We start from the raw sequence: 25565 nt of genomic DNA, 5'->3' as shown, positions 1-25565 counted from the left end.
AATTTAGGGATGGCAATCTAAAACAGAATTAAAGACACAAGATACGTTACGCTACAATTCGAAATGTTATTCGGAGGAATAGTAGTCCCACAGACATTGTATGGAGTTTTCATTAAAGGTAACCTTTAAGATATAGAAACTAGATGTACTCTGAGCAATGAACTCACTGAATGATACCCCCGGCTCCGATATTAATGGCGGCAAAGTCCATGTTTTGAACTGGAGGACATGCACGAAATAAGTGTCAGATCAAAAAATAAAATAAGAGGTGCTCGCTGGGATTTTGTAATATAGAATCTTTGAAAGTATCATTAAATTTTATTCAGTACGCATACTAAAGAGATGGGTACCCTTCAATATTGTAGAAAGAATGACAATGTCCATGTTTTGTGATGGGAAACTCGAAACACATGTATGTTTCCCATCAAAAAGTAAAATAGAAGGTGTACAATGACACTGTGTAACAAATGAAGTTTAGAATCTGTGGAAAGTCTCATTAAAATTTATTCATTGGCCAGTATACATCTAAGAGGAGTAGCGGATAAAAGATGGATACCCCAAAGCGTAACAGACGGGTGGACGGACATCCCGATCACTATATACATTGGCTGCAGAACTGTAGCTCTCCGAAAAAATATACATGTGTATATTGATGGACCGGAGAGCTACAATGCCACCCACTAAAAAAAAAAGTTTATTTATTGCGCACAAAAAAGTGCGCTGTTTTTCGATTTGTTTCTCCGTGTTTTTAAAACTGTCATTTCAAAATATTACTAATCATATGTTCCTTACATATTCTTTCACTGTTTCCACAACAAAACATTCCTTATAATTGTTTTAATAGCCCTCCTGGTCCTGAACTTGAGATCATTGAAAATTTTGCCTATTTATACTGCCATTTTGGTTTGCAAGATAATTCGGTCCAACGCGCTTCGTACAGATGTAAACTACAAAAGTAATTGATAGAGGAGTAAGGACTTTATTGAAATCTAGTTGTTTTTTTTTGTTTTTTTTGCAATTGAGGTAAGAATTTGGAAAATTAATCCAGAAACAGCACACTTTTTTGTGCGCAATAGATATACAGTTTTTTTCAATGGATGGCACTGTAGCTCTCCGGTCTGTCATCAATATAATTATTATAATTTTGGAGAGCTACAGTTCTGCAGCTATATATATATACATGTACATTCTCACTTCAAGCGGGTGCATCCTCGATAGCCTGGGTTTCTGATGCCCTTGGCTAGCGAAGGTGAACCGGGGTATGATTTTAATAAAAAGGGAGTACAAAGGGAGTACTTAAAGGCAATGGAACAGTTTTCAAAATAAATATAAACAATGCATGGTATTATAAGTAATTTTAAGTTCTATTTCTTTGTGCGAAAATTCTTTAAAATGCTGATGATGTGATTTTGCGGCCTTTCAGTTTGTCATACATACATGTATGTAGGTGTGCAGGATACATTACATACATGTATGTGCGCATTGTATAGAAATTTCAGCGTTTTCTTTGGGTAAAATTAATATTATCTCATTGATTTGGTAGACCAAATTAATCCTTTGGTTGTACAGTGTACTAGGAACGTATATAGTACATGTAATACTATAATTAGTTCATATATCTCTGGTTGTATAACAATTACTTTTTTTTAAATTGTAAATGTAACAAAAATTAATATGGTCTCAAACACGACAACAACGAATTGATCTGGAACCCTAATTCATAGTGAATGTAAATAAACTCCGACCGACATATGAAACGGGTGGGCGCTGTCTTATTAGGCCCATATACAAAGGTAAATTTTAGCTTCTAGTTGTTTTACAATGATTTTATAACAATAACCTATTATTTTTCTGTGATAAAATTGTAAATTTAAGTATATTACACATGATTTGACTAAGAAAAATGTGAATGAAACGGGAACATCCGCAAGGCTAATTATAGCGGGAATAAATACCCAAGCGTCAATATATGGGCCAAATGTTGGATAAATTGAATATTATTCCATGAAAAACAACTTGAAACATATTTTTGTATCTCATAATATATGTACTTATTAAGTTATCTATATTTGGAATTCCTAAGTGATAGTAAATGTGTTTTATATCATGTATATCGTCTGTTGTCCTTTAATTTCTTTTTCCATGATTCAGATAATATTGAGTTATTGACGTACATGTAGCCTACAACATGCACAACAGGATATTCCTTATCAGACCTTTGAATTTTCATTGATTCTGCATTGTTTACATTTGGTTAATTGTCAATATAGACAACTTAATAAAAAGAAAACACATTTGCATTGGTGTCTGAAAATTAAAAAGCCTAAGTTTGAGTATTTCATCAGTCCCAGAGTCATGCATCATTTGTAGAATCAGCACTACCTATTTCTGAATATGACAATGTAAAAACTCGTATTTATATCCAGCAAAATAAAATTTATAAACAGTAAAGAAGAGACAGAATATTATAGAAAGATGTTAAGTATGTTTTATTTTACAATATTGGTATAATTATCATATCTTGATTTTTTTTTTCATTAGACAACATCAATTAAAAAAAATTAATACATATATGGTTAATATGCTATATGCACTCAAAATGTGAATCATTGTTTATCTTTCAACAGTGTTTATTATGCTGATTGTGATTTTATATGTTTAATGGTAAAAGGTTTGTATACACCAAGTTTTCAGAAAGATATCAGATTTACGTCTGCAATGAAACTGTTTAATTTCAATCATTATGCAAAACTCTCTTTGTTGACTGTCAGCCTTGAAATATTTATGTAACAGAGCGTGAGGGGCACATAAAACTGTGTTAAAATTTTGCCTTTAGGCAGTAAGCGACATGTTAAAATTATTCTGTATGAAATTCAGCAAGAAGTCTTACCTTGTACTTACATTTTTTTTAAAAAATTTCATTTTCATGTGAATTTAATACATTTAATTTCATGCATATTTGAAATGAGATGTGTTAATAATATACACACGCGTTATTCAATTTGTTTGCACACACCGTCGCAGTTATGAAACTATATCACTCAAAAAATAATGATCATGATGATTCATTGCTTAATTGGAACTTTTGTGAATTAATTCTCTGCTATATGTACTTCAATTATTTGCATGTAGATAAAGAATAAAAAATAAAATGATTCCATGATTTATGTTGAAGTACAGCATTCTGCAGAAGAACTTATGATTAGCTTATGATTTTTTTTTTTAAATTCGATCATCAACTGACAACCCCAACCCCCATTCCTCTCCCCCTGTACTATAGACCTGATAATTAGATGATCTTTGTTTTGAAACATTTTTTCCTGAAAGGATACAAGAAGTGAATAAAAACTTTTATGATATTTATCGATGACAGGTTTTGACATTATGTATATATTATTATACATCATGATTAATACTTTAAATTGAAAAAAAAGAGCATAATAATCAGTATATTCAAATGATCTGTTCTTTAAGTTGCTAGAACTGTTATATATGTATTATGACAATTGATAAATCACAGCCAAACAGCAATTTTTCTGAGAAAATGTGGTCATGCATAGCTAATTTCTAACCCAGCTTTTAACTACATTTTCCTAATTGTATGGAAATTAAGATTTCCGCGTATTTTTTTTTTCCTTAGTGGATACAATGTAAAAAGAATTATTTAAATGTTGGCCGAAAAACAGTGCAGATCTGGTTATTTGTCATGTATAATACATGTTGCACAAACCACTTGAATGTAATTAGAGGAGGCTAGGTGCTGTATTGTATATATTTACTATCTTTTTTATCATTTATTTCAGGACAAAGAACAATAATGGACTCGAAACAACAACCTCCACCTGACTATTCAGGTAGGTGAAGCCATTTTAAAGAATTTAATACCTCAACTAAAAAAAATCTAGGGCAGGAACAGTTAGTTTTTAACTATCAGTATCAAGAACCTTTATGTGTAATGTACATAATAAAGTAGACATGAAGATATTATTCAAATTAACTAATTTTATAAAACACCATTGATTAAGTTGATAAATGGGAAAAAAATTATTAAAGTAAAACAAATTTTGATATTTAACAGTTTATGTGCATGTTAAAATTTGTGGGTGGGTAAGTGAGTTTATCCTGTGTGGCAAGGAAGTGACACAATTTGCATTGAGATCAATGTCAAATGCTTCCTTGATTTATACATGTAGATGTCTTCTTTGAGAGAGGATGGTCCGCTTTACATGTACTTTACATCCAGACTTAAATTGCTGATTTGCAACTATTTGCAACTATTGATATAGTGAGGTTGCCAATAACGAATCGCACCCGTTAACGAATCACTTTCAGATGAAAATTCTGTATTTTTCTTACCAAAGTCCAATACTTAGCTTAACCTACCCTGTCATGCTGAATTATTCTTGCTTTTATCATTTATCATGAAATTATTAAATTCAACTCGTTCAATGTAATAATTTTTAAATAAACATGAACAAGCTTTTTTGTGACGCAGACCAGAAGCATACATGCAAGCAGACTACTTTCACTTTTCGGTACCGCTCCAAAGTGAATCGTACATTCTAGGTAAACAAATTTGGTGCAGATGTTTAATAAAATTATGTGTCTAAAAGCACTGAAAGCGTCATACAATTTCTAAATCAGAAATTAATAGTATTCGCTTTAAAGTTGGGGGTATTTAGGTTTCCAGTAACGAATCGCTGTTTCACGAAATATGAGATGCAGGGATCCTGTCCAAATTATCATGATTATAATTTTTCGTATGCGGTTTTTTGCACACCAGTTACAATAATAAAAAAAAAAACAACAGATGTCTACCAAAAGCGTACAATAAAGGTGGTTAAAATACACATAAACAAAATCAGCAGCCAAAATCAGTAAGAAGTGCAGAGCATGTGGATTCGAGAATGTCTCCCGGTGGTATATATGCATGTAAGCTAATGTGAAGACATCGATGATAGCGAAATAAAAATCGTCATGATTACCAAACAAAATTAAGAATTAGAAATTTTATATATTTATCCCTTTGCAATTTAAACTTCCTACTAAATCATTATTTCCAACGAATCGATATACCGTTTGCAGTTTTCCTATTCCCTAAAAAATTATTTCAAATGATCAATTTTTATTTCTTGTCATGATCAAGATCAAGCTCGTATAATATAAAATGCATATTGCTAACAATACTTTTTCAATTCAACATCAAGCTAAATAAATTATAAACAGAGTTTTATGATACCCCCCCCCCCCTGTTTTTCAACATATACTGACTACCCCCCCCCCCCCTCTTTTTCAACATATACTAGTTAGTAAACATTTGATTTAAATTACACATTGAGGAAATGATATGCAGACTGCAGCCTTTTGCCTATATGGAATATATGCCACTGTCTTCAAGCAAAAGGAAGAAAGAGCACTATGAAAGCAGCAGAGAAGAATGAGTTGTCTTATTCATTTTTATAGAGACGATGGACAGTTGAAGTAGACCCATGTAAAGTGAAAGGACAACCTCCAGTATTTAATAAATTGGAATACTGGTATTTAGTCTACTGTGGATGTTGGAATGGAGAAATTCAGCAAATGAATCCCAACATCATTATTTGTAAAGTAGTCTCTGCTCATTGGAGGAAATTTAGGTGTTGGGTCTTGACATTTTGAAAATATAATTGTTCCTTTCAGCTTTAGGTATCTCTGAAGCCAGGCTCGAAGGAAGTAATTTCAGTTGGTGGGGGAGGGGTGCAGAGCCATACATTTTCAGCTGAGGAGGCACTATCAACCACCAAAATTCCTTGACAATTAATTAATCAAGCATGAAAAAGGTCATCAGACGTTTTTTTTTTTTTGAGGGGGCACAATCATATATCTAGTGATATATTTTCTATCTAAATAGCGGCAAAACTATGGGGAGGGGCGTGGTAGCTCAAATTCAATGAGTACAATTCTTGAATCAAAAATTAATTCTTCGGCTGTTTGCAGTTCATCACATATACGCGTTTACGTCATCTTATATCAACTAGTCATTTCATGAGTTCATTGTTGTTGTTTTTGCATTAATTGTCAAATGCAAACAACTCAAAAAATTCCTAGCTTTTCTACTTTTTTTGGGGGGGGGGGAATATTTTAAGGCATAGTAAAACGTTACGTAAGAAGGGTATTTTTAAATTTACATGGTCCCGAACCAGAATAATCAGCTTTAATTATGTCACGTGATTCGGTAATGGAGAAAATGATCCGCTAAAGGAGAAAACATCATTCATACAAGTATAGCGATATTTTTTTTATTAAATTAGTGGTTATTGGGAAAATATATATGATGTTATAAGTAAAACATAGTCCCACCAAACAATGTTGTAAAATGAATTTAACTCAAACTCAGGTACGAAATATCCAAGCAAATATACTAAGTGATTCGATATCGGCAACCTCACTGTATCATTTAATAATTTTTCCTAGGTTGCTTTTGATAACTGTATGTATAGTGTATATATTATGATTATATATTTATAAATAATTTAAAAACTTAACAAAAAATATCAATTTAACTTATAAGATTGTAGTATACTCTGATGAATAATTTATAGAATCATCATGTATTACAGTAAAGAGAACATGTAAAACATGACTGAGCACATGTGATGGAGTTGCAAATCCCTGACTTTTTTATGTCTCCAGTGAAAGTATACTTTTATTTGAATTTTGTAATGAATATTTTAAGGTCAACAAGGTGGCCCTCCCCCAGCACAACAAGGACCTCCCCCAGGGCAATATGGACCTCCTCAAGGGCAATATGGGCCTCCCCCAGGGCAATATGGAGCTCCTCCAGGGCAATATGGGCCTCCTCCAGGGCAGTATGGAATGCAGCCTGGTTATGGACCACCACCTGGTAGAGATATTTTTAAATGACAAATGTATATTATTTTATATTAAGATTTTATAAGAGAATAACTGAAACAGTTATTATTTCTATATTTAATAAATATAGAAATAATAACTGTTTCAGTTATTCTCCAAGTTAATATCAATAATCAAAATGTCACTTACTAGAAAAAAATGAATTAAAGACTTGGAGCTTTGAAAAATCAGATATTGAAGCTTATCATAAGATTCTAATCAATGCTTTTTCAGCCCATGCATGTACATTATCATTACATTTTGCCAGTAAATGTAAACTGATTGAATTGATAATGCATCTTCTATTAATTATGATTTTGTTCATAATGATTTAAAGCTATAAAGACACTAAATTATATCACTTGAAATAATTTTGTCTGTACCACCTTGTTTAAACATTGAATTATTTGAAAAACAAAAAAAAAAACCCAGAAAAACCCAGATGTATATTCCTTATTTTTATTTGTAAGTATTTATAAGTTAAGACTGTAAGGTACTTCTTTTGTTGTACAGCTTTTGAGTCTAATCCATGTATTTATTACAAAATTATTATAGGTCAGCCATATGGACAGAATGTGCCCCCACCCCCACCAGGTAAACACTAAACTATTTATAGATATGCATGTACCGGTAGATCTGCATTATATGCTGGATGACTTGCATATGGTATATCCTATAAGTTGTTGGTGCATGTACATCAATTTTTAGCTCACCTCAACGAAGTTGGGGGAGCTTATGTAATACCCTCGGCGTCGGTGTCGGTGTCGGCGTCGGCGTCCCGGGTTAAGGTTAAGTTTTTTTGAGCAGTTTTCTTTTTAAGTACTTCTATGTCCTATATTGATTAGACATGCATGGAAGATGTTTCTAGTGTGTTTCATTGTACCAGTCAAAGTTTCAGATGCTGCAATTTCAGCAAAGGAATGACCAGGTTAATGTTTTTGGAGCAGGTTAACATTTTTGGTGCAGTTTTTGGTGTGGGTTTCATTTCCAAGTAACTATAAGCCCTATGTTGACCAAACTTGCATGGATGATACATCTAAGGATGCATACTACCGGGCTTGCTTCGGATGCTGAATCTGACCTACATTTTCCGGTTGAGTGAACAGGTTAAAGTTTTTGGTGCAGGTTTCATTTCCAAGTAACTATAAGCCCTATGTTGACCAAACTTGCATGGATGATACATCTAAGGATGCATACTACCGGGCTTGCTTCGGATGCTGAATCTGACTTACATTTTCCAGTTGAGTGAACAGGTTAACGTTTTTGGTGCAGGTTTCATTTCCAAGTAACCATAAGCTCTATGTTGACCAAACTTGCATGGATGATACAGGTTAAAGTTTTTGGTGCGGGTTGAGTGAACAGGTTAACGTTTTTGGTGCAGGTTTCATTTGCAAGTAACTATAAGCCCTATGTTGACCAAACTTGCATGGATGATACATCTAAGGATGCATACTACCGGGCTTGCTTCGGATGCTGAATCTGACCTACATTTTCCAGTTGAGCGAACAGGTTAATGTTTTTGGTGCAGGTTTCATTTGCAAGTAACTTTAAGCCCTATGTTGACCAAACTTGTATGGATGATACATCTAAGGATGCACACTACCAGGCTTGCTTCGGATGCTGAATCTGACCTACATTTTCCGGTTGAGTGAATAGTTAAAAGTTTTTGGTGCAGGTTTCATTTCCAAGGAACTATGAGTTCTTTAATGACCAGTCTTGCATAGATGATACATCTAAGGATGCATACTTCCAGGCTTGCTTCGGATGCTGAATCTGACCTACTTTTTGTGGATGAGTGAAAATGTTAGTTTTGATGCATGTTTCATTTCCAATAAACTATGAGCCCTATAATGAGCAAACTTGCATGGATGATACATCTAAGGATGCACACTAATGGACTTGCTTCGGATGCTGAATTGGACATACATTTTTCAGATAATAGACAAGGTAAAAGTTATGGTTGCAGGTCTATTACCAAAAACTATAAGGCTTATATAACATTGTATAAACCAAACTTGCACAAATGCTGCATCAAGAGATGAAAACTCTCAAATTTGCTTCAGATGCTGGATTTTCATTACATTTTCATGAAGAAGAAGTAGTTTAAATTTTTTATATAGGTCTATTTCAAAGTATCAGATCAAAATTGCTTTTAAAAATATTTTCATTTTTGGAATGTATACTTTTTGTTGGTTAATTGTGTGACTTTGCCTTACTTAAAGACAACATTCGTTGAGGTGAGCTCTGTAATCTCTGATTACCTATGTTTAACATTTTATAGTACATGTATGACTATAGTATATACATGTAGTTTAATTGAATTTGTAGAATGCTCATAGTATAAACTGCTTGCTAGTATGCTTGTCAAATATTGTGTTAAAAACTTAAAATACAAATACATGTACAGTCATTGCAAATTGACTTGTCATTGATCAGTTTATAATATCTCAAAAAACCAATTTACGGTGTGTAGAAGGTCATTGTGTTATGTTAATCAATTGAACAAGTTTACACCAAAATCTGTTTTACTTGAATATTAAATTGTTTGACATTTTGAAACAAATTGATGAAGTTATAGTTTGAATTATACTTTCAGCATCTTCAGATCAATTTGCAGTAACTATACACAGCATTTATATTATTCAGAAATGATTGGATATACTTATAAGCTTTACAATGCATGATATATGTATATATAATAAAAAATTTCAGGAGGGAATCCCTATATAGTTCCCCCTACACCTCCAGGTAAAGTGGTCAGAAACTATGGATACCCAAAAATAACTGCATGTCCATGCAAATTCTGGATTTGATAAAGCTTTGAAAAGAAGCTGCTATTTTCTTCATTTTTGGCAATATTGAAAATCTGATATACAGTTTACCTTTGTAATTATATTAATATTAAAATTTTAATTACAGGTAGTGTAAATTTACTTTTCCCTCTTTTTAAAAAAACAGTTTAGTTTTCATCTGTATAATTTATAGATGTTGATTCAACAAGAAGAGGTTTATATGGGATTGATCAATATAAATTTCAACAAAGTTATTTTGATTTTAGTCAGGTTTCAAAAATATGTACTTCCTGCAAAATACATGTATAAGGGTGTTGTAAGATTTATTTAGTATGTACAGGAAATGATGTACATGTACATGTACAATGTATTTAGGAAGTTATATAATATATGAAATAGCTATTGTTGAGTTTTTTTCATGAAAAAAGAATTCTTATAGAAGATTTCATATAACATTACTAAGTGAATAATTCAATATTGATTGTTTCATTGTTAAACATACATGAAGTAAAGCATCATTTCAATATTTCAAATCATTTCTATTTAACTGAATTAATTGAAGGAAAAGCTCAGGCAATTTTTAGCTGCAGGGCTTTGCTGAAAGCAAAGTCCTGGCTCTAGGCATCATGATCCACTGACTGTCTTACTATAAATAGCACAGTAAACAAAAAACCAAACAGTGTCAAAGCAGATGCTTCCAATAAACAAAATAGTCCCATTGCGAGACGATATTCAAACGAATATTTTTAACATCCCAATCTTTGGAAAAGTTACTAGTCAATATTTTTGTTTGTTGAGAATTAAACTGAGGAGAAATAAGATATTTGCTTTATTGGGATAATCGTGATAAAACAATTTGTAAAAAAAAAAATTAAATATGTACTACTGTATACAGGGTTATTTTCGCCCCTTGTTATTTTCGCCCTTTCGAACTTGTGAACAATTTTGCCCCGTCTTAAATTCGCCCAATCATAGTTCTGTTTAAGAAATTATGAGTTGTAATTTGAATTCGCCCCGTTTTAAATTCGCCCAATCAAGGAGAGGGCGAAAGGGGCGAAAATAAAACGGGGGCGAAAATTTCCCTGTATACAGTAATTTCAGATCAGACAATATACTCGAGCAATTAAAGCCCGGCTTTCAGTTCTTTCAATACTTTGATTCTAAAGGTTATTAAGCTGTGTGAATCCCCCCTCCCTTCCCCAAACTGCATTTGGGTATCCGTAGTTTTGAATTTGTATGGTTAATTAATATGATGATACTTTTAATTACTAATATAACTTCACCTTTGCTCAACATGCCCAAGGATTCATTCTTTGTAGCTATACTAAATTACTAGTAACCTAAAGATTTATTTTAATTTTAAAAGAGCAAGAGCCACTTTGGGCCTTATTTGGCCCTGAAAAATTCTGAAAAATCAAAACTGCTCGATTTAGGTTGCAAATGCAGTATCTATCACTTGGAGTGTTGGTGACCACGTTTCTATTAATCATGATGTAATATCCCATCAAGTCAATGCATTATGACGTCATTAAATACGTCATTGTCCTCATATCCTGTAAATTCCTTTGAAAATGACCTAAAGTTGAAGCATTTTTTCAATATTTCACATTGAGCACAATCTCTGATCCAAAATATGCAAATACATAATGAAAGCTCTGTTTCTGAGGATCGAAAAACATGTTTTATTAGGTCACCTGAGTAAACTCAGGTGACCTATTGCCATCTGTTTTCGTCCGTCGTCGTGCGTCGTGCGTTGTGCGTCGTGCGTTGTGCGTTAACATTTGAACATTTTCATCTTCTTCTCTGCAACCACTGAACCAATTTCAGCCAAATTTGGCACAAAGCATCTATGGGTGAAGGGGAACAAAAATTGTGAATTTCATGATCCCTGCCCCCCTGGGGCCTGAAGGGTGGGGCCAAAACCACTAAAATTAGTGCAATCTTTGAAAATCTTCTCCTTTACTCCTGGACAACAAGCAGTCAAACTGTTGGCATGATTGTAATCAGCATTGAGTCCTCTACCAAAATTGTGAAATTCATGGCCCTGGGGTCAGGGGTTTTAATTACTAGGGCGGGGCTAAATAAGTATATAGGGAAAATGCATTATATCTTTGAAAATCTTCTCCTCTGCTCCTGGGTATTAAATAAACCAACTTAGTGCATAGTTATAATGAGCAATAGTGCCTCTACCAAAATTGTGAATTTCATGGCCCCAGGGTCAGGGGTTCTGGTGTTAGGGTGGGGCTCTATAGATTATATAGTGAAAATACATGAATTATTTGAAAATCTTCTCCTCTGCTCCTAGGTATTAAATAAACTAACTAAGTGCATAGTTATGATGAGCAAGGGTGCCTGTACCAAAATTGTGAATTTTATGGCCCCAGGGTCAGGGGTTCTGGTGTTAGGGCGTTTCATAGATTATATAGAGAAAATACATGAATTCTTTGAAAATCTTCTTTTTTGCTCCTAGGTATTAAATGAATAAACTAAGTGCATAGTTATGATGAGCAAGAGCGCCTCTACCAAAATTGTGAAATTTATGGCCCCAGGGTCAGGGGTTCTGGTGTTAGGGCGGGGCTCTATAAATTATATAGTGAAAATACATGAATTCTTTGAAAATCTTCTTCTTTGTTCCTAGGTATTAAATAAACTAACTAAATGCATTTCATGAGCAAGAGTTTCTACCAAAACTGTGAATTTTATGGCCCCAGGGTCAGCGGTTCTGGTGTTAGGGCCGGGCCTCTATTGATTACATGTATATAGTGAAAATACATGAATTCTTTGAAAATTTTCTTCTCTGCCCCTAGGTATTAAATAAACTAACTAAGTGCCTAGTTATGATGAGCAAGAGTGCCTCTACCAAAATTGTGAATTTTATGGCCCCAGGGTCAGGGGTTCTGGTGTTAGGGCGGGGCTCTATTGATTATATAGTAAAAATTCATGGATTCTTTGATTTTTTTTCTCTGCTCCTAGGTATTAAATAAACTAACTAAGTATATAGTAATGATGAGCAAGAATGCCTATTCCAAAATTATGAATTTTATTGCCCCAGGGTCGGGTTTCCGGTATTAGGGCAGGGCTCTATTGATTTTATAGTGAAATTCTAATGAATTCTTTGAAAATTTTCCTTTCTAGGTATTAAGCAGGTGAACATACCTATATAGTTATGATGAGCAAGGGTCCTAATCTTTCAGAATTGTGAATTTCAAGGCCCCTGGGTCAGGGGTACCATAGACATGGGGGTACTTATATACTAAAAATGAATGAATTGTTTGAAATCTGCTCCTTGGTATTAATCAAATATTTTTGAAAAGCAAGGATGCCTTTTTAAAAATTATGCAATATTTGGATCTAGGCCTAAGGGTCAGGGGTTCATGTGTGAAAGGGGCACTACTGATTACTTGACATGCTATTTTTGCTCCTCTACCCTGCCTTTGGGTATTCATGCAGTAACCAAACTAAGCAACTGCTTAGTGTATTGTTATAATGATCAATGGTGCCTCTTTCAAAATTGTGAATGCCATAGCATCTGGCTTAAAACATAATCAAATTCAGTCACTGGAAAGTTGTTGCATAATCTCTCAGGTGACCTATAATGAAAGCTGTTTCTGAGGATTGTTTTTTTGGATCGTGGGCTGTGCTCATATTTTAATTCTTTGCTGAAGGTAGTCAAATAAGCATGTTTTCTGCAAAATTCAAGAACATTGCAATTTCTCAAGCCTGTTTTCCAATATCTGGATTTTCAAAACGAAATTTTATTATAGAAAATGAAAGCAGCAAGTGTCTACTTTATTTTGATATATGAAATGGGAAAGAGGGTAATAGTTAATTAATTGATATAAGTACAGGGCCATTTTATGCATAAGATGGCTCTTGCTCTTTTACTGGTTATATCTTAAAAAATGACAAATAGGTCTTTTAAAATTTTTGTTTTCAGAACTTATAGAAAAATTATGCCATATGGCTTTAATAGTACATGTAAGTCATAGAGTACCTTTAGAGTTTATGCAGTCTAAGTACATGTACCTTTTATTTTAGAATATTAATATTCAATGTTGAACTTCTTCCGCAAGAGTCACTAAGCATGAGAATATAAGTAGGGTATTGATTCTGTAATGACATAAAGGCCACATTGTAAGTACATTCTGAAAAAAACATGTACCTTGATCTTGACCTTTGAAACAATTCCTCTTGTATATACATTAATTGGGGGAAAGATAAGGTTTACTGGGACACTGAAGATTTTATCCTTACCTTGACTTAAGTCTTTCTCTTCCAATTTGTTTCTTGATCCTTGCTTCTTTGATTTGCACCTTAAAATTTAAGAAAAAAGTTTGAAAACTTCAGGATTCACCCATTCAACCTTAATTACCGGTATTTGAAAGTAATCTATAACTTTAAAATATTGTACAATTCAAGACTATTGCTTACTTATTAATAAGCAATAAATTAAGATTTCGAATTGTGTGACTTAAATGTAATGTTCATAATTTTGTCATTTATAAATAACCCACACTTCTTTGTGGTGTTTTCTTTCAATAAAATTAGTTGAAGTGTAGATAAAAGTCAGGCTTCTGATCTGGCTATTTTACTGACTTCTGTTTGATTTATTAAAATATGATCATTGATAAATTAAAATCCCAACTTAACTGTGTTAATCAGCTATTTACATTTACTGAAACATGAATATTTTCTTCTTGCACTGAGTGCTCTGTCCTTGTTATTTTGCTGTGTAGTTCAGTTTACTTTAAAAAAAAAAAAAAAGATAAAAACTTTATTTTGATCTTAATATTACTATATTCATAATAATTATTGTATTATACTTAGTTGAATAAATGTTTTCAATTGTGTTCTCGTTACACCATTCAATTTTTTTTTTGTAATTGTTTTCACTGCTGTGCATCGTTTAAAGATTCAAAATGAACTAAACAGTGAAAAATATCTCATACAAAACAATTTAAAGAATCAAATATTTAAAATTTCCTTTAGGTCTGCAGAATGTTCAGGTTCAGCAGATGTGGGTTGCGCGCCCTGAGCCCATTATGGGCTGCCCACCTGGGTTAGAATACTTGACAATGGTGGATCAAATTCTGGTTAAACAACAGATTGAACTTTTAGAGGGTAAGTTTATAATATAGAATGAATGCAGCAAAATAGGCTTGTTATTTTATGGCACCTAACTGCTTTTGTATTGTAATGACTTAGAAAAATGATAAAAACCATTTATTAATAATGGTTACAATATTTTAATATTCCTCAATTTAACTGGAACTTGTCAAGTGAATTGGCTATCTTTGGCTTATAATGTGTGTTTTACATGTAGCTGTAATGGATTGAAGTTAATTAATCATGTATTGTAGCATTCACTGGATGGGAAACTGCAAATAAGTACAAGATCCTAAACACAAGTGGGCAACAAGTTTACTTTGCAGCTGAAGGTAATTGAACTCTTTTGACGTACGTAATATCTGAGTCTTTTTTGAAAGTCCTGAAATTTGATCATTGTTTTTAAAAAGTAGCAATACATGTAGTTTACCATTTAGTCCGTTTTTACATTGTCATTTAATTTTTTAACATTTGAAAATGAGAATCAAAATAATAAAAAGAGTAGAGTTCTTAGTACTGAATCTTGTGATAATCACTTTTAAGATTTTAAAAATATGTGTTTTATGACTCATTTTGTGAAAATTAGATGCATTTATTGATTATTGATTACATACATGTATTTTGTCTCTGCAGGTTTATGATGCAAGGGAAACAATACTTAATGTTATAGTCTATAGTCGCTTAAGCCAGAAATCAATAGGAATGAATTCATGAAATTATTTAAATATTTAAAGCCATGTAACTTTAGATAGATATCAAATTCATGTTAGACGTAGAAGCATAATCATTAAATGTCATGTTGATTTAAATTAATACCATGCAGTTGGACAGATCAAATTTTGCTGTCACAGTCAGACTACTATATCATACAAGATGTATTTACTAGCTAGTATCTACTTGTACGTGCTTATACAATTTGTGAAAAGACTAAACGAAGATGTTTATTAGACATAATCATCATTACTTGCAAAATATTATTGTTCTAAATGCATTATCAAGCATTGTTATGTACAAGTGTTTTATTTCTTCAAAGAACATTTATGAGAAAAGAAAGATATACTGTAAATCTTATTTTACTTGATTTGATAGAATCTGATACCTGCACCCGCCAGTGTTGTGGTCCTAACAGAAGTTTTACAATGCACATCACAGACAACATGGGACAGGTGAGATTATCAGAAAAGTCATCTCTAGTTTACATAATTATATAATTTTAACATGCATAATTAAGCAAAATGCATAGATAGCATGAATCCATACATATAATTATAAGAATCAGATATCAGAACAAATGGACAATTTTTATTTGGTACTGTTCCTTAAAGAATTTTAGACAATTTAGGACAATGTTAAGTGACTTGCTGTGAGTATGCTAGGATTTTGTAACCTGATTGAATAAGTATAAATCATGTGACTCTCCGTCTGGTCAGTCTGCACAGTGTATGAGTATTTTTAAACATAATGGCCTTGATATTTCCCGTTGACTTGTACAGGAGGTGATCCGAGTTAACCGAGAGTTTAAGTGCTGTGCTGGATGCCCGTGGTGTGCATGTGTTGATGCTTTGGCTCACGAGATCACCATTGAAGCACCACCAGGACAGGTGGTGGGATATGTCAAACAGGAGTAAGTTCTTGTAATAGAGATCATGAGATCACCATTGAAGCACCACCAGGACAGATGGTGGGATATGTCAAACAGGAGTAAGTTCTTATAATAGAGATCATGAGATCACCATTGAAGCCCCACCAGGACAGGTGGTGGGATATGTCAAACAGGAGCAAGTTCTTATAACAGGCAATATGTAGAGATTAAGAGGATTGTTACTGTAAATCAGCAAATACTGTACTTCTGAAAACTGAGCTCAAATGAGGTTTTCTGATCACCCATTGTCCAACAACAGTTTGTCTGTCTGTTTATACATGTATGTCTGTTTGTAAACTTTTCATATTTTAAATTTTTTCATGGTTAGTCATTTATATGCAAGCATTTTTTTAAATAGTTAAAATTTACATTTGTTCAAATCATGACCTCTTATAGTAAAGTTGGACCACATTTTGTCACAAAAGTTTACAATAGAATGAAATACATGTAGTGACACGGGGTATAGTTACACACATAATAAGCATTAGGCCTTTTTTTTTTCTATACGCCCGTCTTAAGGTAGGTCGCGGGTTTGCTTTTGTCATCAGTTTTGGTCACAAATTTGACGATTCGAGCGGTTGTTTTGTGCACATTTGATTATGACGTCGGTTACGTCACAAAGGCAACGTTACGTTGTTTCCCGCTAAATTCTCTGCAAATGACTTCAAGTCTGTACGAATCAAGTAGGTGAATATACAAAGTGCATGTTCTTGTACTTTTAAAACCTCTTACTTGTTTTATATGCATCATTAGATTTTAATTCTGATGTGATTATATGTAATGTCTTAGGACTAATTAAATACAACACCAAATGAAAGGAATAATATATATTGTTAGTGTAACTAAACTGCTAATAGTCAATCAGAAAAAATCAGCGTAAAAGTTATGGTATGCAGAAAGAAAGTTATCATGAATAAAAATTGCTTAGCGGAAAAGTCAGGGAAGCATGCGTATTGCATCATGACTGCAAATCAGAGCCTGGGCGAAAATATGCGTATACTTTTTAGAATGGAAATCATCATCACAAAAAACGTCTTAAATTTAATTTCATGCATTTTCCTGTTTTTTTTTTTTTTGTTTTGTTTTGTTTTGTTTTATAATTATCATTATCAATATCATTGTGTTCTTATGTATTTAAATCTCATGTACTCGCCCTTTGCTGGCTAATAAATTGTTACATGCATTTAAAAATCAAATTTATACATGTACAAACACCTGGAATTAAGATCAAAGACACTGTAAACAATTTATAAATAAGTATCATTTTTCTATATATTCTTTTATATGACAAAAGCTGAAAGTGTAAAAGCTAAATGCAAGTGTTTTACATTTTGTGTATTGAAATTTGAAATTAATATAGGATTAAACGTTCTTTTTTCAGAATTTATCGATGTGTAAACTCTGCCTTTTTACTCACAAACTGAATAAAAGTGCGAAGCACTTTTATGTAAAGTTTGTTAAGTGACACATCTAAATTCTATGAAAAAAGAACGTTTAATTCTTATAATTCCAATTACGAATTTTTTAAATCATTAAAATTATTTCCCTTTGAGGCCGCCCTACAATCCGTTATTTTGTACGGCGTAGGAATACTTTATGTCGCAAAGAAACGTATACAAGATGAATATCGATAAAATCCATCTTAAATTGTCAAAACAATCAATAAATAAGCTAAAAAAAAAACTCATTGAATGTTGTTTAAGTCAACAAATATTTTTTCTCCATATAATTCGTCCTTGACCATGGCTATGTTGACATTTTTAAAACAACAGCGTCATAACGAAAGATGCAGACCGACGACGTCCTCGATTTGCTCTGGTTCGGTAAAGATTTGGCTGTGCTGAATGCCCGTGGTGTCTGTATGTGTAAACATATGAATTTGATGCTAAAAAGGCAAGAGTCTGACCATCTTTTCCCTATCACAACGATAGGCCTACCAGCTGAGCTGATATGGAACGTCGAGAAAATGACAGCATGATCAGGGATTTTTTTAAATTCACACTCGTGATCCGACATTGACATAACCATAATATTCCCGTCTGTCAGTCCTGTTGATCTCCTTTTCATTCATTCATTCGACATTCATTCATTCTTTCATTCATTTTTATTTCAAGTTTCTTGTAATCATAATTTAGGTAAAACGGACTACTTAAAGTAGTTCTAATTGAAGAATTCATCGATGTGTAAACTTTTTCTTGAATTTGTTTTCGTCCAATCAAAACACAGGGAATCAATAAATAAAATTAAGATTGGAATTATAACAAATTAACAAATGCAAATGTTTAAGATTTGGGGCCATATACTACAGCTTGCGACTAATACAGAAAGAGCATTGCAGGTGGTGGGCCGCTTATATTCTCAGTATCGGGATATTTTCTTACAGTTTTTGAATAAAGTCATCGGACTTTTGCGTTATGCCTGAAATCCTGTCGACCATGGATTTCTTAAAAATACAGGTAGTAATGTATATTTTATCATTCGCGTTGTTGTCGCTGTACTTAATTCTCGTGCACGAGGAATGTTTATACCGTTCATTCTGACTTTGTGTTCAGAATATGAATTTCACAATGCTAGTGAAAATAAGTTGCTGGTCATACTAATATGTCTCCGCTATAAATTAAATGATGAATAAAATTTAATTTTGTGTCTATGTCACCTTTTAAATCTGGCATATTCCAAAAGTCAAGATTTGTATACTGTACCGTAAACGTGACTGCGTACAAAAAAATACGTTGTAGATATAAATAACTAAACGCAACATTTTAGCAGTATAAAAGATAACTTTGCAATATTTTAAAAGACATTTTTTTTTTACATTAATAGTTTTGCTTTTGCCTCATCTTATACATTTTGAAATTCCTGACTAATTCGTCTACGTCTTTAAAAAGTTATTCAATCTTTTTAAAAGAAACTGTTTTCACAAAATTGGCTTAAAACGTCATTTTTCCATACATTTCAATAGTAAAGCGTAAAAAAAGTACTAAAAACAATACCGCGTTTACAGTACTATAGCATTAAGAATTTAAGACTACGTAGGCAAATTTAATAAAAATTGCAGTTAATATGCTGTGAATTCTAAGGAACATTATATCAAATTTTCAGGATATGTTTTCTCGTAAGAATTTTTATGCAGTAAACCCGCGACCTACCTTAAGACGGGACGTATTATGTTATAGGCTTCGTGTCCGTCCGTCTGTCCGTCTGTCTGTTAGCTTTTTCGTTTCCGGCTCATAACTTTAATACTACTAGGCCTAGGATTATCAAACTTTGTCATCTGATGCATCTTGGGTAGAAGGTGTGTCGCGCACAAAAAGTAGGTCGCTCTGACCTTTAATTAAGAAGTTATAGCCAAATATGGAAAAATCCTTTCCGGCCCATAACAGGAAAACCATAAGACCCACAATCATCAAACTTGGCCAGTTTATGCATCTTAGGTAGAAGGTGTGTCGCAACCTATTTCAAGGTCACTGTGACCTTTAATTTAAGTGAAATTTAAAAAAAAAATGTGTCTTTTTACTATTCATTTACACATCCCAAATAATGTAAGAGTATTGCACTGTCCTTATTAAAAAAGTGTTAAATCAAGAAAATACTTATTTTTTTAAAGCATATACTTGACAGCAATCTATAACAAATATAATGTATGTTAGAGAAATCCTACCTCTCCCATGAGTGTAATTATCAAGCACTGGTCAAGAAGAATTTTGATAACAGAAAATTGCATGTCAAATTAGAGAGAAATTAATGGGTTTTGAGTGCGAGGAGCTAACTGACAGAGCATTGGTGTTATCTATATCCCTAGAGTATTGGGCAAATGGGTTAGCCTGTTTGATTAAAAATAGACTAGATAGCTCTTGTTGACTAGCTTAAGTTTTAAAATGAATTTGATGAAAAGTAATTAAATTAACTAATTTGATATTGCATTATAGACTAATCTGATATTATGCAATATTATTAATTTAAAAACTAATTTTATGGGGTGGGGTGGAATCAGCATGTCCATATGAATTACATATTAAAACCTGTCGGAAATTAAATCTCAACCCCCCCAAAAAATCTTTGAGTATTTTATATGTTTTTAAAAAAAAATTTATAGTAGATAGTGCAGACCCATTCATCTCTTGGTAGTAATGAGTAGACAAGCATCCAGTTAAAGATTAATTAATGAGTTCAATGTAGGAAGGCTAGCTGTCTCAGTCGCTCTGATTAAGCACCCTTTGGGGATTAGACAGAAGAACTGCTGGTCAGTTTATAACATATGTCATTTGATGGCCAGCCTTTTCTTTTCAAAATTAATTTGGTATAGATTAAGTTGTTAAGACTAATTTGATGATGGGCATTTGACAAGGTCTAACACAACCAGCACAGAAATCTATCAGTGATGTAATAATTTATTATAATTGATGCCTACATCACAGGGGATGGATAAATATTTTAAGGAATGGAAAAATCATTGAAATCTTAGAATCAAGGTTGAGGTGATTTTCTTGCACCTAAACTGTTCAAGAAAATTGTAATTTTTTTGACGGGCGTATCATGCTGTGGCGCGGCACTTTATTTAGAAGTTTCCTGATCCTAATTTTATATTTGTTCAAGTTAAATTTGTTCTATTAAACTGTTTATTAAAAGTAAATAATGTTCCATACTTGTAGAATACCACATTTTGGTTTGTTTTTAATTCAGACAGAGCTGGTGTCCTCCCCGGTACTCTATACAGGATGCTAATCGTCAGGAGATCCTACATATCAGTGGACCTGTCTGTATGATTACAGGGCCATGCTGTCCTAATGACATCGACTTTGATGTTAGTATCAGCTGGACTTGAAATTAATGTCATAAGTATAACATGTAAAAAAAAAAACCTTTTTATTAATTAACATTCTGAGTGTAAGGTAAATTGAACCCTTTATGAAACTTAAGTGTTTAAAAAAAAATTATAGTTTGCACTAAATAAATTGTTTTTAATTCAGTTTAAAGCCTTATAGAAGAAAATATGTTATGATTGATTCAGTTTCCCTGTGACATCATAAAAAATTTGACCCAATATTTTAATGAAACAAGGAAACATATAATGCATTATGTGAAAATGTGCTTAAAGGTCTTGGCTAAAGATGGAACTACACAAGTGGGAAAGATCAGTAAGCAATGGAGTGGAATGATGAGGGAGTATTTCACTGATGCTGACAACTTTGGAGTTTCTTGTAAGTTTAGATTGCTACATTTTAATCTCTGTAAAAAGAAACTGCAGACCAACATTGTTTAATCCTTTAAAGTCCAATTCAGTTTCTTTTTTTATCACATTTCCGTAGAGTTAGGTTTCAAATTTCATTATTGTGTTACGTACAGTTTGGATTTAATGGATTTTAATGATGAGGAATCGACTGAGTAAAAATATGATTTTCTTTTATTGCTGCCTTATGTATTTATAAAATGAGGATTTTTGATGTACAGTACCTTGTTTGGCTCTTTCTCCATAAACAGTGTTATAAAATCAAAACATGCAAAAAAAATTCATGTGATGTACTTGTATACTTAAGTCAAGATATATTCCAATTTAAAAAAGAAAGCCTATAATCTTCCAAATTACAGTATTTGTTTCACAGTTTAAGATTACGTTACTTCCTATCATAATTTAATTATCTCAGTCACATTCGTTTATTAACATCATCTCATATTAAATTAATATATCCTTCAACAAGTCCTTGCGAACTGGAGAGTAGTAAATTTTTTTCAGTTTTTAAAAATATAGACATTAGACATTATTCTTGTACTTAAATAAAAAGAAGAAAGATCTTAGTAGATTAAAATGAAAATGTTATTTTATATTTGTAGTTCCCATGGATCTAGATGTTAAGATCAAGGCGGTTATGGTTGGTGCAGTGTTCCTCATTGTAAGTTAACTCCGCATTCCTTGCTTAAACTGTAATAAATTAGATAAAATAGTAGTAAGAAAATATAACAAATTTGTTAATATTCATATCTTTGTTAGATAAATAAAATCTTTTTTAAAAAAGATCTTGGATTGGAGAGAATTGTTAACATCAATCTGAGTAGTTTCATACCTGTCACATGCTTGCTTTACATTTTTGAATCAAGTTACGATCACCCTGTTTAACAGTATACCTAAATTATGTAGATTTTTTTTTGAGACTGATCTTTGCAGTTACATTTAAAGGATGAAAAGACTAATGCTTTTGAAGCAGGTTAACATTTTTGTAACAAATCAATAAGTCCTGTGCTGACTAAACTTGGATAGATGATACATCTGAAGATGTACAATACCAGGCTTGACACTGATGTTGGATCTGCATGGTCTACATTAAAGAGTGAATTTTTTTTATTAGAACTTACTGTAAACGTATTACATTTGGCTGTGTATTCTTTTTAGCGGCTTTGGCGGAACACAGCAACCGCTAAATCAAGTACAACACTAAATGTCTTGCACATATACACATCAAGAAGAAAATGAAGAAATGCGCTAAATCAAATCTACGCTAACTTATTCAAAAGTCATTTCCCGCCAAATATCGTACACACTAAATATAATACATTTACAGTATTTCCAAGTAGTGGTAAGACATATATTGACCAAAACTGCATGGAATATACATCTAATTAGGATTCACACTACTGGACTTACTTTGAATGTTGGATTTGGATCTACATATTTCAAAGAAGTGACCAGGTTAAAGATTGTGAAGCAGTTTCTAACATGAAAACTCAAAAACTTGCTTTAGATGCTAGTTTTGACTTACATTTGTTTGATGGGTGAATTGTTACAAGTTTTATATAAGTCTGCAAGCGCTTTCAGATCAACATTGCCTAATATGTTGGAACTAGGGATACAATGAATACCCTACTAGATCAATAGTTTAATTTGGGAATTTGTCTTAATAAATACAGCATTTATTGAAGTGAATTCTATAATATATATAATCTCTATTACCTATTTTCAACATGTAAAGTAGATATATGGAGTAACATTTGTCAAAGTCAGAAAGGGGATTTTGTTTTTGTGTCATCAAGTTTTAATTATTAGCTAATCATTATTAATATTTATATTTTTGTTGCAGGACTTCATGTACTTTGAGAACAACCAAAATAACAATAATCACCATCACTAGTGCTTAGGCAGTTTAAACACTGTAAAATGGGAATTAAATATCCAGAAAAGAAACAAGAACATGAAATCCGAAACCCAGACGTAGCAAAACAGTTAACTTACATAAAAAGTTGTATAATTTGGAGATATACAAAACTAGGAGGAAGATTTTTAGTAGCATTGTACAGAAATAAATGTAGTTTCAATTTACGTATAATTAAATTTTAGAAATAGTTATGAGCTTAATGTATTTTATGTATTTTATTATAAAGATGTAGAGCACAATATAAGCTAAGGAAAGCATTGTAAATGTATTCATAAAGACTATCTTTGTTAGATTATCTTTGGAGATTTATTCATGACTTACAACAATATCATGATTGGAGCCCTATTCTTAAGTTTTCACACTATGTACCATTATTTGACTTTATTGTATGACTCCTCAATTTCTCAACTCTGATTGGCTGATACCCCCTTCATGGGATCATGTTCGCCTCTCATTTTGTTGATATCTTCATTTTTTTAAAAAGTAAATTACTTAAGAAAAAATGAAATTTTAAATGGCTGAATCTTTTGTCAATATAATCATTCACAACATCCCTCACTTATTTCATCCTTCTGATTGATTGATTATATTCTCTTTCTCTTCTATATTCAACATTGACTTAATGAATTCAATGTTGACAAAAGGATTATCATTTTCAGTTTTACTTCCTTTTTAAATGAGAGATTTTTATGTGTTATTCTGAAGTACAGCATCCATTCTATATGTTTACATTTAAACTAAATTTGTTCATTTTAATGTGTCGAATTTATTCAAAGGAAAGAATATGTATACTAGATAGAAACATAAGTGTACATGTTGACATACCATGACAAAATTATCAAGTATATTTTCCACGCAAACCTGCAATGCATGCACAATTTACATTGATACATGTACATAATACACAATCAAATGTTCTTGTGGGATATTCTGTCAATTTTTTAGCTCACCTCAACGAAGTTGGGGGAGCTTATGTAATACCCTCGGCGTCGGTGTCGGCGTCGGTGTCATTCGGCGTCGGTGTCGGCGTCGGCGTCCCGGGTTAAGGTTAAGTTTTTTGGAGCAGTTTTCTTTTTAAGTACTTCTACCTATATTGATTAGACATGCATGGAAGATGGTTCTAGTGTGTTTCATTGTACCAGTCAAAGTTTCAGATGCTGCAATTTCAGCAAAGGAATGACCAGGTTAATGTTTTGGAGCAGGTTAACATTTTTGGTGCAGTTTTTGGTGTAGGTTTCATTTCCAAGTAACTATAAGCCCTATGTTGACCAAACTTGCATGGATTACATCTAAGGATGCATACTACCGGGCTTGCTTCGGATGCTGATTCTGACCTACATTTTCCGGTTGAGTGAACAGGTTAAAGTTTTTGGTGCAAGTTTCATTTCCAAGTAACTATAAGCCTTATGTTGACCTAACTTGCATGGATGATACATCTAAGGATTTTTGTCAGGGCTTGCTTGGGATGCTGAATCTTTACCTGCATTTTCCGGTTGAGTGAACAGGTTAAAGGTTTTGGTGCAGGTTTCATTTGCAAAACTTTAAGCCCTATGTTGACCAAACTTGCATGGATGATTTTCTAAGGATGCATACTATAGAGTTTGCTTCGGAATCTGAATCTGACCTACATTTTCCGGTTGAGTGAACAGGTTAAAATTTTTTATGCAAGTTTCATTTCCAAGTAACTATCAGCCTATAAGGTTGACCAAACTTGCATGGATGATACTTCTAAGGATGCATACTACCGTGCATGCTTTGGATGCTTTTGCTGACCTACATTTTCCGATTTTGAACAGGTAAAAGTTGTTGGTGCAGGTTTCATTTGCAAGTAACTTTACGCCCTATGTTGACCAAACTTGCATGGATCATACATCTAAGGATGCACACTTCCGGGCTTGCTCGGATGCTGATACCTACATTTTCTTTGAGTGAACAGGTAAAAGTTGTTGGTGCAGGTTTCATTTCCAAGTAACTATTAGTTCTTTT

General features: G+C 32.7%; 1 protein-coding gene across 2 annotated transcripts; it reads left to right on the top strand.

Moving 5' to 3' along the window:
* The first annotated feature begins 1654 nt into the window (after positions 1-1654).
* LOC134252373 (phospholipid scramblase 2-like) lies at positions 1655-24001 on the top strand. Of its 2 annotated transcripts, XM_062734838.1 has the most exons (13): positions 1655-1793; positions 3804-3854; positions 6716-6883; positions 7447-7485; positions 9604-9639; positions 14673-14804; positions 15044-15121; positions 15879-15955; positions 16283-16413; positions 21115-21235; positions 21530-21632; positions 22264-22322; positions 23505-24001. In XM_062734838.1, exons 2-13 carry the CDS (start codon positions 3818-3820, stop codon positions 23553-23555), a joined length of 1032 nt encoding a protein of 343 aa, XP_062590822.1. In that variant the 5' UTR covers positions 1655-1793; positions 3804-3817; the 3' UTR covers positions 23556-24001. The 2 variants fall into 2 exon arrangements, with proteins under 2 accessions (XP_062590822.1, XP_062590823.1); XM_062734839.1 differs by lacking the exon at positions 9604-9639 and having other exon boundaries at positions 23505-24000.
* The last annotated feature ends 1564 nt before the right edge of the window (positions 24002-25565 follow it).

Source organism: Saccostrea cucullata, unplaced genomic scaffold, assembly GCF_032062105.1.
Source record: "Saccostrea cucullata isolate Sc308-1 unplaced genomic scaffold, CSIRO_AGI_Scuc_v1 ctg69, whole genome shotgun sequence".
NCBI lineage: Eukaryota > Metazoa > Mollusca > Bivalvia > Ostreida > Ostreidae > Saccostrea > Saccostrea cuccullata.
Note: the sequence above shows the minus strand (reverse complement) of the source record. Positions and strands in the feature narration are given on the sequence as shown.